The sequence below is a fragment of the Thunnus maccoyii genome, chromosome 9, assembly GCF_910596095.1.
Source record: "Thunnus maccoyii chromosome 9, fThuMac1.1, whole genome shotgun sequence".
In the NCBI taxonomy this organism is placed as follows: Eukaryota; Metazoa; Chordata; class Actinopteri; order Scombriformes; family Scombridae; genus Thunnus; species Thunnus maccoyii.
The window spans coordinates 33,213,121-33,228,559 of record NC_056541.1 but is presented as its reverse complement, the minus strand read 5'-3'; the positions used below and the strand labels follow the sequence as shown (position 1 = coordinate 33,228,559).

The 15,439-nt window shown below is 39.8% G+C and overlaps 3 protein-coding genes across 3 annotated transcripts; 2 read left to right on the top strand and 1 right to left on the bottom strand.

The window, feature by feature from the left end:
• The first annotated feature begins 433 nt into the window (after nt 1–433).
• On the top strand, nt 434–3,074 carry rpl35 (ribosomal protein L35). The gene is made up of 4 exons (XM_042421219.1): nt 434–537; nt 1,208–1,344; nt 2,018–2,099; nt 2,882–3,074. The coding sequence occupies exons 1-4, from the start codon at nt 535–537 to the stop codon at nt 3,029–3,031; spliced, it is 372 nt and encodes a 123-aa protein (XP_042277153.1). The 5' UTR covers nt 434–534; the 3' UTR covers nt 3,032–3,074.
• Nucleotides 3,075–5,316: 2,242 nt separating this feature from the next.
• Nucleotides 5,317–8,521, top strand: LOC121904182. Its single transcript, XM_042421777.1, has 4 exons — nt 5,317–5,958; nt 6,995–7,104; nt 7,206–7,424; nt 8,376–8,521. The coding sequence occupies exons 1-4, from the start codon at nt 5,501–5,503 to the stop codon at nt 8,519–8,521; spliced, it is 933 nt and encodes a 310-aa protein (XP_042277711.1). The 5' UTR covers nt 5,317–5,500.
• A 1,025-nt stretch (nt 8,522–9,546) lies between these two features.
• Nucleotides 9,547–14,478, bottom strand: LOC121903861. Its single transcript, XM_042421251.1, has 4 exons — nt 14,340–14,478; nt 13,925–14,140; nt 10,636–10,768; nt 9,547–9,679 (listed from the first exon to the last, which is right to left on the bottom strand). Exons 1-4 carry the CDS (start codon nt 14,476–14,478, stop codon nt 9,547–9,549), a joined length of 621 nt encoding a protein of 206 aa, XP_042277185.1.
• Nucleotides 14,479–15,439: the final 961 nt, after the last annotated feature.

The following is a 15,439-nucleotide window of genomic DNA, read 5'->3' as shown; positions in this document are numbered from 1 at the left end:
CATTTTCCCTTCATTCCGTTCTACAAGTTGCAATTGCCTAATTTTTATACACGTATTTCCAGTGAGCAGTCTATCCATATTATGATGTTTCTTACAGTGATCTTTATTTTAAACACTTGTATAAAACTGAATTTTTAATGATTTATTCATATTTTTCCCTAATACATCACTTAATATGCAACATTGCAACATTTCAGTTTTGGTGTCAGTTTACGTGATTTAATTGCAAAATATAGAGAACATAACCTACGTGTGTCCTGTTTATTCTGACTTTACCATTAGAACCGATTTTTTATTTTCTCGGGTATTAGGAAAGGTTATTTCTTGACTCCGTTTGCTTTTTTCGTGGTTTCCTCTCTCATATTTGTCCTCCCGTTTTGGTTCCGTTGTTCCTCCGACGCTGCGCCCGCCGGCGGCGCTGTTTTCAATTTGTCAACGTGATCATTTCAACAGACGAAGAAGAATTCTCCGGAAGCTACTTTTTTGTGAGCACGCGGTACGTCCGGCCTTTCCAACAGGGCAGCGAGAAGAAACATGGTGAGGATCCGCTGCTGGGTCACAAAATATCATATTTATCATGTTTATCTCGTCTACAGTCGGTCAAATTGGTCAAATATGTGAACATAAACTCCTTAGGTAGTTGTTGGTGCATGTGTAGATGAGTAGGCTGCCACCGGAATTTAGAAATACGTTACTTTATAGAGCGACTGTACCGAGCGACGTCAACTCGGTTGACGCCGCTGAATGTGACTACTGCTGTAAAGTCTTAACTGTATTCATGGACTACCAATATATCTGTGTGAATACTGAATTTAGATAGTTTGAATAAGTCATGCCTGGCAAAAAAGCCGAATACCGTTAAAAGCGTATCATTATCAGGTCTGCTAACCGTAACGAGCCATGCTAGCTCGGCTAATGGCGTGTCTGACACTATTAATGCAGTGTCGGAGTCTGTTCCCCCCCCTCAAATAATGTGTCCCTACCGGTAAAGATGTGTTTCCCGTAGCACCACGTCCGCGGTTGGTGTAGGTTATTGTTCGGTGTAGCAGAGATAACTGGTAGAGGTTAATGATAGCATAGGGTCAGGGTAAGCACTTAAGGAGACGACCGGTTGGTGTTAGGGATACGGTTGGGTTCAAGTTAAGGGAAAAATACTTCGACACAACACCGTCGCTAACTAATGTCTCTATTTTCTCTGATGGTCCAGGCCAAGATCAAGGCAAGAGATCTGCGGGGCAAGAAGAAGGAAGAGCTGCTTAAGCAGCTGGACGACCTGAAGAATGAACTGTCCCAGCTCCGTGTGGCCAAGGTGACCGGTGGAGCCGCATCCAAGCTCTCCAAGATGTACGTACTATGTGGAAATGATTTAAGACCATCATTCTCAGCGAAGTAGACCAGGATGATGCAGATACTGTGTGGAGCTGTAAGATGTCGGTGTAATTTGGTACATATGGTACAGGTGCTGATGTGTCTTTATGAAGCACTATGGCCCATCCTTACAACTGGCTCATTTGTTGGGTAGTGATCAAGAGACTTGTGAAGAGAAGGTGATCAGAATAAGACTCAGTCTGTGGTCTTCATTCTTTCTAAACTTCACTTAGTATTTTGATGTCAAGAATGTTTACTTTATTAACATGTTAGACTTATTTCCAGTGAAAGATTATTGAGGTTATATAGTGACTCTTAAAAAAAAAAGTAAACTCAATTCTTTAGTAATGAAAAAAGAGAAAAAAATCTTAACCATACCCATCCCTACAGTTGGCTAGCCGGGGGTCAGGCTTCTCGTCTAAGATGATATTTGTGAGCTGATGATTTGCTGATGCATTCACAATTGCTTACCAAAAGACTGAGACTTGAGATGACCTGAATGTTCCTCATAATCCAGGACTGTTAACCACCCCCCTAAGAGAAAAAACAAAACACCAGTGTGTTGTTGTTTGTAGGGTTTATTAATTATAACATGATTGGTGTACAGCTATATCTGCTGAGGCTAATTCAGTTTTTCATCCTTTTACAGCCGCGTTGTCCGCAAGTCCATCGCCAGAGTCCTGACTGTAATCAACCAGACACAGAAAGAGAACCTGAGGAAGTTCTACAAGGTGAGAGCAACCAGCAGACCAGTTTCCTCACACTGCTCTTCATGCAGTACACACACACTTCAGTGCTCTCGTCCAAGATGATATTTGTGAGCTGATGATTTGCTGATGCATTCACAACTGCTTACCAAAAGACTGAGACTTGAGATGACCTGAATGTTCCTCATAATCCATGATGATTGTTTAAATGGGCTGCAATAATTCTAAGATATTATTTTTTTATTAGGCTTTTCACAGGAGTTGACAGTTAAACTAATGCTTTAACATTTCTATTTCAACACTGTAGTCAATAACATCTAACATTGTTAACCTGTATGTTACTACCCTTGGTTGTTTGCATGCAGGTTTTTGAAGGAGTTTAAATATTCTAAAGTAAGATTAGACATGATGTTCCCCAACACAAGATAAACAATTCAGAAAATGGCCACAAGGGGAAATTAGTGTACTCACTCTGAATATCTTATGCTTTAGCAAGCATATTGTTTGTTTGATAAGTGATGACTGTGTGCACCTCCTAAACGTCCACTAGCTCAGACAGAGGAATGTTTTGAAGGTATTGCAGAGGTTGCAGTCAGTGTTACCATGGTGATAATGATGGTGATGTTCTCCCACTCTGGCCACCTACCACTAATGTAGCTACAGCTGATTATTGAAATAACCATGGCAACATATGTAAAGCCTTGCTTAGTGTTTGACTGTATAAACTATATGATTATCATTCATTTGGGCAGAAACTTTTATTTTTAATTTTACAATCTACTGAAAGTCGATTTAATTTGTTTCAGGGTAAGAAGTACAAGCCCCTGGATCTGAGACCCAAGAAGACCAGAGCTCTGCGTCGCCGACTCAACAAACATGAAGAGAGTCTGCGAACCAAGAAACAGCAGAGGAAAGACCTCCTGTACTCGATCCGCAAATTTGCAGTCAAAGCTTAGAGGCTTTTTCTATTGACAAAATAAAATCTGTGTAAAAGACAAAGAATTGTGTAGTTTGTCCTTCAACATCTGTATGTTAAAGCCAGAACCAGTTTCTCAAAGCTGGAATCTGGGACTTGTGTTTTCCCCTTTCTGACAGTGAGAGTATAAGACAGCAGCCTACACCGTCACTACTGTTGCAGCTGTAAAATGGTGGATACGTTGTTTTGAGCGTCACAAAACCCCAACAAAAGACTTGTTTCAATATCAGAATTTGATACATTTGGTCCAGTAACATTTGGAAAGTCTAGAAGAGCTGAAAGATTAAATGATTTTATCCCCATTCAAGTTAGCAGAGGGCTAACTGGAAGCTAGCTCAAACAACACCAGATTAAAATCTCTGGTAGGCTGAAATTCAGAGAGGTTTGAATGTAACAGACGTTCATTTATATGTAAAAGTTCCATACTGCAGGTTAAGTATGGTTCACCAATCGCTCATTTCCATTAAAGCTAAAATGATAAATTACAGAATGAGTTAATCATGAAGGTGTCTTTGTTGTGACATCCACAAAGAAACATCCACTGGTCTCTCAGTGTTTGTGGCTTTAAGATCTCCAGGTCTGCCCAGTGAAAAAGAACATTTCACTATTCAGTCTGGATAACTGGGTTTGATTTCAGTGGTAATGAAACACTTGAACAAAGTAAGGAGTGAACATGTTTGGTTGTTGTGCTGTTTGGAATGTAAAGTTTGTATGTAGGGTGAGAGTTCAAGGCCTCTTAAATATTGTGTTTAACTTAAACTTCCTGCTAGTATTTGTCTAGACTAATGTAGCTGCAGCTGTTCCATAAGTGTTGTTTGTCATCTTGATATTGATAATAGTGATACCACATGAGGGCAGCACACTAACACAAGTGCTGGTGCACACATATAAGCATCCCACCTCCTGTCTGTTTTAGACAATGACTGCAAACAAAATCAATGCCAGACTTATGCTTGATGCTGATAAATAAAAACTATCAAATGCTGAAATCAAATACAAACAGGCCAAAATACCTCTTAAAGTGCTACAGCTAACATCTGGAAACCTGTCCAAACTTCTACTTTGATCAGTTTGACTAATACAGGCTCTGTTCTCCATAGATCACCTGTCAAACTGGAGCGTCACACCTTTAATGTTGTGTTCTGCTTTCAGTGTAAAGTTTGTAGAGACGAGCACAACGCTGTGTAGTAAATAAAATGTTCTATGTCAAGTCAGAAAATAATCCGGATCATATTGATGTCAGTTCAGAGAGAACAAGTTCATATCAGAAAACCTGTAACAAACTGAGGGGATGGACAGATCTGAGGCATGCGGGGTCTAATGAAAGACACTTTCAAGTTGCATTATGGGGAATGTAGTGTCCATGTTATGGAGCTTGACCCACATTAGGGAGTAATGCCTCTGCGCCGGTGACAGTCGTGGCCGGAGGCACTATGTCCATCTGTACATCCCGTTCTTGTAATACTGGAATATCTCAGGAACGCCTGGAGGGAATTTCATCACATCTTGCACAAACATCCACTCGGACTCAAGGATCAACTGATTAGATTGTGGTGCTCAAAGGTGAAGGTCACCGTGACCTCACAAAACACGTTTTTTACCATAACTCAAGAGTTCATATGCTAATTATGACAAAGTTTCACACACATGCCTAATAGGATAAAATAATGAAGTGATGAACTTCACTGTGACATCATAATGTTCTTTTCTGGCCATTATTCAACGCCATAACTCAGGTACAGAAGGATTGTGACCATATTTCACATTTGGTCGGATACTGAATTGGTGACACTAACATCTTGAAACTGTGGTGATCGTATAGATCTTCTCTGCTGCCGAGTTGAAGATGTGTGTGAAGCATCGTCTACTGTCACGGCTACAACTTTGTGTTCTATCAGAATCAGCTTTATTGGCCAAACGTGAACACATACAAGGAAAATACACTTCATACCTTTTTTAGATAGAAAGATTTACTTGACAACAATAAAAGTACATGCAAGACTGCAGTCCTGACATATATTTAAATGATAAAAACACAATAAATTTGTGGTTCTCTAAGGGGAAAAAAGAGGAAAAAGGGGGAGGATGACAGACAAGATCAGTTAAAACACATGCAACAACAAAACACAAAGACAAAAACAGAAAAATCATACAAGCAAACCAAAACTTATGATTGGCTTCTCATCAACCATCCCCCCCCCCCCCCCCCTCAGTCTGCTGTTGCTTCAGAGAACTTGGAGAACTATTCCAGAGAAATCACTTTTTCCCTCTTCCTCCTTGTCAGATCTAGTCATGCAGATAGTTTTGATTCTATTTCTACTGAAAACACAGTGATTTAATACCTTGATGTAATTGATGATGTAATTCTGTGCTGCAGGCTACAAAGGGACGTCTTGAACATAACGCTGCTTTTGGAAAAACACTGATCTGAGCACAGTGGGCCTTAGGAATGTCCGGAATGGCAATCACCTTTATTCTAATTGCTTTCCCACCATCACCACGCTGTCAGCTGCTCTTTAGTTACCTACCGACACACAACTTGTCACTATCCTCTGTTCTGGTGCACTCCGTCACCATGAGCTCTCAGACTGTCCTCCTCACTCTACTTGTTTGTTTTAGTGTGTTCTTCCCCTCGTCTCTCTCCCGTCATTCGAGCTCCGCTAAGAAGACAGGCTGCTTCAAAGTCAACGACTGCAAATGCATCATGAAGGATGGGAGCGGGGTGATAAACCTCAAGGCTATGGGGGATGCAGATGGTTTCCTGGGGCGTTTGAAGCCAGTGACGGCGGACAACATGCCAGTCAATGCTGAGATCCTGCTGTCTTTCAGCCCCTGCCAGTCCTTCTCACAGCCAGAGGACCTGACAGGAAGTGACTGCACCAACGTCGCTGCATGCCTTATTGTCAGGTAGAGTACACACAACTACATTCAGGCATTAGAAACAAAGGGTATTGTACCACTTTATTCATTGCGAGACACTTTGGACACATGTGGGATGTAGCCATTTGCAATGTCAAAGCTCATAAACAGACCATAACCAACAATGTGTCAGTCCATCTCTCAGTACTTTCTGTTGTCCTTATGCTGTCTGAGGCTCTCAGCCCCAACCCCACTGGTTCCTACCGAGGACATAAACCTTTAAAAAACATTTAAAAGAAGACTAAAACAGCTGGGCACTCAAACAGGAGGAAATAGTGCATTTGTTCAGGACTATTTTCAGCAGCGGATGAATCCACATTTGATTTCTAGTGAGTGTTTCTGGCAGCAGGACAGTGTGTTTGGGATCGAGTCAAGATAAACTACAGTGTGTGTGTGTTTATGGTAATGAAGGAACATGTCACTCAGTACAGTGGTGTGGCTCATGATGTGTTTTTGGACAGCAATGGAGCTCTATGGCTCTGAGGAATAAGATATATCAGGCTTTGATACACACATAATACTTGTTAGAAGATCAATTCATGGTTGGTTTTGGTCTTTTCATGGGATATGTTGACATCAAGGAAAACGCAGAGTATCACCAGGCCGCTGTTATGGGGCCAGTGGCCACCAGAGGGCCCCCAAACACATACATTGAGAGACTTTTGTCCTTTTGGCATAAATCTTCTGACAAAAAGTTTTAACATATTGATTTTTGTTCTTCGTTAACCTTAGTTGACTGTGCTGCACATTTGCACATTGCAAAGTTGATTTTAAAAATGTGTGTGTGTGTGTGTGTGTGTGTGTGTGTGAGGGAGGTTTGGAGGAGACAGGGATGAAATTCTCCTCAGGGGCCCAAACTTAGGGGCCTTAGACACATATTAGTATAGTTATAAACTATAGTTTATTCTTATTATTTCAGTAGTCTTGCTTTCAGGAACAAATATTTGAGTTATTAATTGAGCTAATTTACATATCTGGTAGGTTCTTTAAAAGAATATATTTAATATTTTGCTTATGTGAATAGGTATCAAAGACTCAACAGATACGTTAACCGCTATATCAGCTTTGGAAGACATGAAGGGAATGAATTCCACTACAATGACACCCTGAAGACGCTGTCTGTCTCATACTTTGGTGAGCTGAAACAAAAACATCACATTTAAGTCACGTCACTGATCATTTTAACACTCCGGCGTGACGACCTGACGACCTCTCTTCTTCTTCTCCTGTCTCAGCTCACGATGAGCAGCCGCTGACAGTCGTGCATTACCACTGTAATCCAAACGAGTCTGCGTCTTTCATCCGAGACCAGAGCCTGAGAGCGGAGGAGCCCCTGCACATCTGGGTGGAAAGCCCCTGTGCTTGTCCCAATGCCTGTGCCATGGGAGATCTGGGTCTAGGCACGATCTTCCTCATCATCCTCTCTCTCAGCGCTGCTGCTTACTTCATCCTCGGTAATGGTTCGCATGGCATCTCAAAATAGGCTCCACTCCACTGGAAAACATGAATGTGCTCAGTAAATGTCATGGTGCTGATGATAATTTAGATGAAAGGCTGGTAAAATAGGGATGGTTATGGGATAATTGAAATGAAAAGAATTCATGCTCAGCAAGTTCAAAGGCAATTAAGACTCAAGATATGGATAAAAAATAGATGAAAACTGACAGAGATACAAGTGTTCTGTGTTACGGGTAGATTTCTATGATACAGTCTGTTCACACGGGGTCAGCACAATCATTAGTTATCATCCTCTGATATTCAAGGGAAATTTTAGGGAAACTGTTGTTTGACGTGTGCTACAAACCAACCGTGAAAAAAATCCTCCATGAAAAACTATTGCAGTGTCAATTGATGTTTCTGGATTCTTTGAATTTGTCTATATTTCTGTTAATATGAGTCTTTTTAATGGAGTTTGGCCCGATTGTGTGTCGTGTAGCATGCACTATATAGCCTGGTACTGTAAAGCCCTGTATGTATGTATGGAAGCCCGTTCCTGCCAGTAAAATAAAAAGATGAAATAGACTGATGAAAATGTATGAATGATAAAATAAAATGACTCATCAGAAGCATGAGTTTTTAATTTAAAATGATTCGATCTAAACTGAAATCATGAGACAGTCTCTTGGATCTGTGAGGTCATATCTCATAATATCTTCTTTCACTGATTTTGAATGACCTTTTGAACAGTTTTGACTTATCTCATAATTTTGATTTTGTATTATAATAGAATTATGAATATATAATTATCACATAGTTTTATAAATAGGACTTGGTATGTCATAATTTTATCTTACCATATCTTTCTAACCATATATATATTTTACAGTGTGAGTTACAAACACAAAGTTTCATTCAGTTTCCGTTTCAGTGTCACTTTCATCGACTTCCCTCCGTTCTGCCGACAGGCTCTTGTGCACTGAGGCCTTTTCGGAGCAGCAGTGGAGTCCAGATCTCTCCGGAGCACAGTGTGTGGTGTATGATCTGCTACCTGTGTACTGAGAGAAGGCCAGCGAGAAGACACTATAAAGACATGACACACTGTGAAGGATAAGAAGGATAAGAAGAAGGGAGGTAGAGGTGAAGGACACACCTCTTGCAAGATGTCTGAAGGCATCATGTGACAAGGAAGGTCAAGCACTGTTTCAGCTGAATCAATACATGATAAATGTATTTTGGTTGTTTTGCATAAAAGCACAAGCTTTGTATTTAATACATGTTTATATATTAGAGGTCTTCATCACACACTATGCAACGAAGGCTTTTCAAAGACAAAATAATCACCAAAAACTGGAAACTCTTGACCTACGGTATATTTGCAGATAAGGCAATTTACATTTACTAATGCTTAGAACTACTGATGATCAACTTATTATGATTTTTTTTCTATTTTTCCATCTGTATTCACATGGTAGCACAAAAACATACAGTATATGTATATAGCAAATCATAAATGAATCCTTGTAAGCAAAACAAATAAGAAATGTGCATCTTATGTCCTCGTTCACTGAACGAAGACTAGAAATGAGACCTCTGAACTGTCTTTAAAACTCATTTTGCCTGGTTAGGTTTAAAATATGAGCAGAGGACTTTGACTTATAGTATTTCATTTCATACACATTTCTTAAAAAAGTGACTAAAGCTGTTTTTTTAATGTCAAAGTTATTGAGCATGAAATCAAAGAAAGCAGCAAGTATAGTATAATATAGTATATCCATGACAGTTAAAACAAAACAAAATGATTTTTTTTTTTTGGTTGCTCTTGTCACTGATCACTGTTTTTAAAATAAATGCATCTCTTTGGATTTGAACATTTTGCTCCTTTCAAGTCTTTTTTCCTATTCACCTGATCTCAGCTACAGTATTTCCTTTTCGTTTGCTCTTCTACATCTCAGGATTTACTTTTTAAAATTTTATTTTGTGCACTCTCCAGCATCTCCATGTTCTTCATGTGTGGGGCCTCCATCTGTAGACAGCTGCAGGTCTTATCACCAGAGGCCTGTCTCCTTCTCACTTTTTCTGTCTGGTCCATGTGGAGGCTCTTTAAGGCCAAATTTACTCAATCTGTAAATCTGAAATCTACTCTGAACATTGTTGGAGCTCAGAGTCGTCTGGTGTGATGTCATCAGAAGGTGCCCGTGGTGTGCTGTGGAGTGCAGGGTCCTGGGTTGGTCTGGTCTCCGTTGGTGAGCGAGGCTCCCATGCTGAAGGCCTGCGTGCAGCACAGAAACATAACATTTAATGTAATGATGTGATGAAAGTTCCTAAAAAAACACAAACATTACATTTTTTCAGCCATAGCAGGTTCTTCCTGCTTCCTGTCTTTGTGCTTTTGCCCAACAATTATCACATTTTAAGACCAAGAGGATCTTTAAAGACACATAGTATGAACAAACCCCTAAATGCTGAGGAGAGGGCCCTGGTATCCTCAGTGATGTAACCATTATATTTTATATTCTGTCTGTCCAACCCTTTGCTTTGTGAAATGGTATCTCAGAAAATATTCCTAATGTGGCCCTCTGACCTTCCTCTGACACCACCATTGAGCCACAATGTTCATTTGTGCAAGTTTTCTCTTGTCATTAATGTTATTGAACACATTCATGCTACTGCCATATTGTTCTTTTTATCTGTCATTTTTGTATTGATGCATGTATGTATGCAGCTTTAGTCTTGTGTCTTGATATAGTCGTAGCAGTGTTGTCTAATACCTCTTGTTGGTAATGTCTCATGTCTAATTTGCTAATATTTTACTGATTTCAAAATGCCATTAAAGTAAATTTGAGAATAAAATAATATATCTATAAACTTACAGACTCTGGACATATTTCATTGGGTTCACCCTCCTCCATAATGTCTCTCTACTGATGTTTCACACAACATCCTGTAACATCATCCTCGTTGCATGGAATGATTCCATGGATACAACACATCCCACTTAGACCCAGTGGGCATACTTCTACATTTACTGCAATTGTTTCTATTGCTTGGGAAAATATTTTTTTGCCTCCCCACCCTCCGACTGACATCACTTCTGAGACCTGTTTCAGAGCTCTGTCCCAGTTTCTGGAAAGGAGGGTGGAGACCACAGATGTGACGTCAAACACATTATCCAAGGAGCAGTTCATGAAAGTGATGCAGATGGCTGTTCTCATTAAGAAGTCATACCTCATCTCCTCTGTCTCAGCGTCCTGCTCCTCATCCTCACACAGTGATGAAGGCAGATACAGATGTAGTTCTGAGTTAAACTTGCCGGGGTGTCCATGGGGAGCATGCTTCTCACCGTGGGTTGTTGGAGTTCCTGGGAGGAGAATTTGTTTCAGAGAGTCAGTTGCTGTCGGGCACGCACGCTGCAGATGTTACCTACAGATTGCCAATAATCAAAACACTGGACCTTTGACTGGGTGATAGATTGAGCATAACTACATGTGAACAACTGTGTCTGGTTATCACTAGAGGATGTCCAAAAGACAATTACCCAAAACTGCAGCAAAAACATATACAGCCCTCAATCCAAGTAATAAAGAAAGAATGCAAAACAGAGAAACTTTCATGTCAGCTGGCATTGAAACGGGATTATTTGTTTGAGTCACCACAAATAAACACAGCTGTTCCTGCCCAAAGCCAGAAAAAAGAATTCATATATGCATATTATCTGGATATGATTATAAGGATCTGCCGGCAGATGGAAGTTGTAATGTTTGTGTGTGTATGTTGATCAAAAAAAGCCTTTTAAATACACAGTATGTCATTTCTGCCGCGAGGGGTCTCTCAGTTGAAACAACAAAAGACAGATGACGTTGTGAAGTAGCGTGGGATCATGGGAGTTGTTGTCTTCATCGTTAAACAATCACCACCGCCGATGAAAATCAAACTGACGTAGAGGCAAAAGCATGTTCATGGACGAGATATTTCTGTAACCCAAACTCTCATATTTCTGTATGAATATGACCTAAAACATGATCAGATATTTACAGTCCTAAAACAAGATAAAGTGGACCCAATTAAACAAATGAGGCAAAAAAACCAAAACTTTTTCATTTATTTATCGAGGAAAATTGTCCAATCTTACATATTTGTGTGAGGCTAAAGTATGTGAACTCTTGCTTTCAGTAACTGATGTGACAACTTTTGCAGCAATAACTTCAACCAAACGTTTCCAGTAACTGTTTATCATCCCTGCACATCAGCTCGGAGGAATTTCATCCTATTCCTCCTTACAGAACAGTCTCAACTCATGGATGCTGGTGGGCTCCCTGCATGAACTGCCTGCTTCAGGTCGTCCAACAGCATTTCTGTAGGATTAAGGTCAATTTGTACATGATCTGCGTGATAGTCGACTGGTAGAGTCCAAACTCTTCAGAAATGGTTTTGTAACTCTTTCCAGCTTGTTGAGCATCAACAACTCTTCTTCTAAGGTCCTTAGAAATATCCTTTATTTGAGCCATGACACACTTCCACAAACCTTATGTTGTGAAGCTCAGACTTTGATAGTGAAGACCCAGATTCCTCTTCTTAAAATAAGACAAGGCCTCCCAGACTCACACTTGATAATCATCCCATTGATTGAAACACTGACTCTAATTTCTCCATCAAATGGATTGATAATCCTAGAGGTTCACATACTTTTGCGCCTCACACAAATATGTAACATGGGATCATTTTCCTCAATAAATAAACAAACAAGTGTAAGGTTTTTGTCTCATTTGTATAACTGATGTCTCTTTATCTAGTTTTAGAATTTGAATAGAAATCTGATCATGTTTTAGGTCATATTTATGCAGAATCTAAAGGGTTCACAAACTTTCAAGCAGCACTGAATATTAAAGTTATTTTCATGTTTTCATGTCATTTCATTCTAATGAAACAGCCGCAAGTAACATTAGCTAACGTTACATTAGCTAACGTGACATTAGCTAACGTAACATTCCCCAGAAGTTATAGCAAGTAGAAGAGGTAAAGGGGATATGACGCTAGTGACAACAACAAACCATTACCTTGATTAAAATCATGGATTTCTCTGGGTTGAACATTGTACACAACTCAACAAAATATATAACATAGGTCTAGTTGTTTTTAGACATTTAACGTTGAAAAATTACATTATGCTGGTTAGCATGGTAAATAAACAGCAGCTTTGGTTCCCATTATGAAAAGTAACAGTATATATTAGTACAAGACAGTCAATAGAGATTATATTGTCTTTTTTATCAAATATCAGATCTAGTTTACATGAATTGATCGGATACTCCAGTAAACATGGATCTATGTGGTTATCCACAGTGTCACTGGAGATACAGTAGTGTCTCATGATGTTTCATTGATGTATTAGGTGTAAACTAATACAGGTGGACAAACTATGAACAGCAGAGCAAAATATCAACAATTAGCTGCTTTAGTTTTCCAGTAATCCCCACTGATTAGCTACACAGGTGTTAAATTAGACAGAGACGGAGAAAAAAATGTCATAATTTCATGTTTTAACTTGATACAGCAAACTTGTCAGCAAACACTTGCATATTTACACATCCAGCACACAGAGCTGATGAATGTCAGTGCAATATTCGCTCTCCTTTTAGCTCTGGAAATGTTTGGCTTTGTGGGGTTATTTGTTAGCTGAGAACACGACTGCAGCCAACAACAACAACGAAACAGTAAAGTTAAAGTCCATCAATCTAAAATAATGTGCTGAAAGATGCTAAACAGCTCAACAGAGCAGGAGGAAATTATAGAGTCAGTTTGGCACTATGAGCCTCTTTCACATTTATTCTTATTTACATATTTTTTGTGTCTGTCGTGCGATGATTGAACAAGCATAAAAAGTGATTTGATTGCAGCTCATAACTAGCTGTTAACACTGCTGTACTGAGACATTGATCACTATTTATAATCATTAAGTTGTCTGACAAAATTATATAAAAACTGATTAATGATTACTTTCATATTCTGTGATCGGCTATATTGATACTTTATCGTCACACAGCACCCGACTGTGTCTGAACTTTTTACATCAACACTAAAACTAAAACACAAGGCCGGCCTTGTTAGATCTATTCACTCTGGAGACATTTTGGGGTGTGAAAAAGTGTGGAAATGTAAAGAGAAAAGTAAACATTTTCAGATTCAGTGGGGATGTAGTCTGTTGTCTGGTATCGTCACAGAAAGCTGGCAGTGATGAGCTTCAAATGATTTATTTTAATTGGCAGTGCGGTTTCCAAATTGATGAGCAGCCATGGAAAGTATGCATAAAAATAAATGATTATTAGAAGAAGAAAAAAAAGCCTGAATACTGGCAGCTCAGCACATCCAGCCAAGAATCACTGAGGCTGAGAACTTGACAAAATATTGAAATAAAAGAACAGCGTCACACATCTTTATTTAGTGTTTGAGTGCTGAAGAGATATAACAAAGTGAAGGGTTGTACAGTGAGACTCACTAACATGTGTGATTCATTCACCTGTTGTTTCACCGACTGCACTTCCTCTCAGGGTCGTCCCAGGTCGGGTCCCGGTCCTGGATCTTGAGCCTGGTTCTTTTCTGCTCTGCGGCCTTCCCTCGGCGCTGGTTAGCGGTCTCAGCGTGTCATCTCCTCCCCCTCTGCTCTGTGGTGTCACCCTGTGTGTCACCCTCCCGCTGCTGGGCCTCTGCTGGAGGGGGCAGCAGAACCCGTGCACTGCGACAGGAACGATAATCATTATACAATTTATTATATGAATTGCAACAGTGGCAAAGGCAACACTGACAGCATTTGACATGACACTACATTACATAAAAGATTTGATAGGGCATTAAACGACAACATGAAATTTCATAGAGCCACGTTTATTTGGAACGAGTCTGTGTGTGTGTGTGTGTGTGATTTGAGGGGTCACCTTGCAGGCCCAGGAGCTCGGAGCCTCTAGCGGAGAGACCGGTGTCTCTGCAGGGTCTTGGTGGAAGGAGTGTGAACACTGTGCTCACATGAAAAGGTTTGGACTGAAAGTTCCTTCTCTGCTCGCCGTGAACATACATGTTTCCATCTGCAACACACGCAGCTCGATGCTTCCTCCTCCCATTCATCACACATTCAGCATGTTTCTCTGGAAACAAAGATGTTGCACAGTGTTCAGCCAGTTAGCAATACTCTGTCACACACACACACACATTTTAAAAAGTTTGTTTGTAGTGTTGAGTTGAAACATGAACCATTTTTATGTGCATTGGTTTGGATTTCAAAGTGACAGTTTTTAAACGGGTGTCCTCTGTGTTTGTATATGGAATGAATGCATTACATAAAGAAAAACACTTCAAAGAATCTGCTCAGAATCTGCATTGAATTTGAAGTTATGGAGCTGCAATATTCCTAAAAAAATATCTGGCTCTGTTATTAAGATCCACTAAGTGAAACCAGGATTTACACTGGATTCAATATGTTCAAGTAATGTGTCAACCACATGGCCTGGCCTGACTACTTCTTACTCTGCATGAAGGAAACTCTCTGTTTCACAAAATGTCACATGTCAGTCTGCCTAAAAAATCCATAGGACAATTCATAAAAAAAAACTTTTCACAGAGTGGGCAGCTCTCTGGATAACCACAGTTTTATAGTAGATGCACAGATTTACAGTTTATGTGGCTGAGGGAACATTCTTAGCTTGACATTGCATTTACACTGTATAGTGAAGCAGCAGGGAGTGATTTCACAAATCCAAGCAGTTTCTGTCGTATAATTTAAACAAAAGAAGTTAAATCAGTGAACAAAGGGCCACGCCACAAGAACTCTCAGGGCCAGGGGTGAATGAGGCCTTATGACTGCGGCCTGGATGTACAGACTGAATTAATTTAGAAATATATAGCTGACTCTGAGAATACCAAATTAATGTCTGGTTTTGGATGTGAATTATAGCTTGAATGGGTGATCTATAGCATTTTCATCTTAACAAATACCATTTCTCGCTGGCATTGTGTAGCAATATGATCAGTATTTATGCAT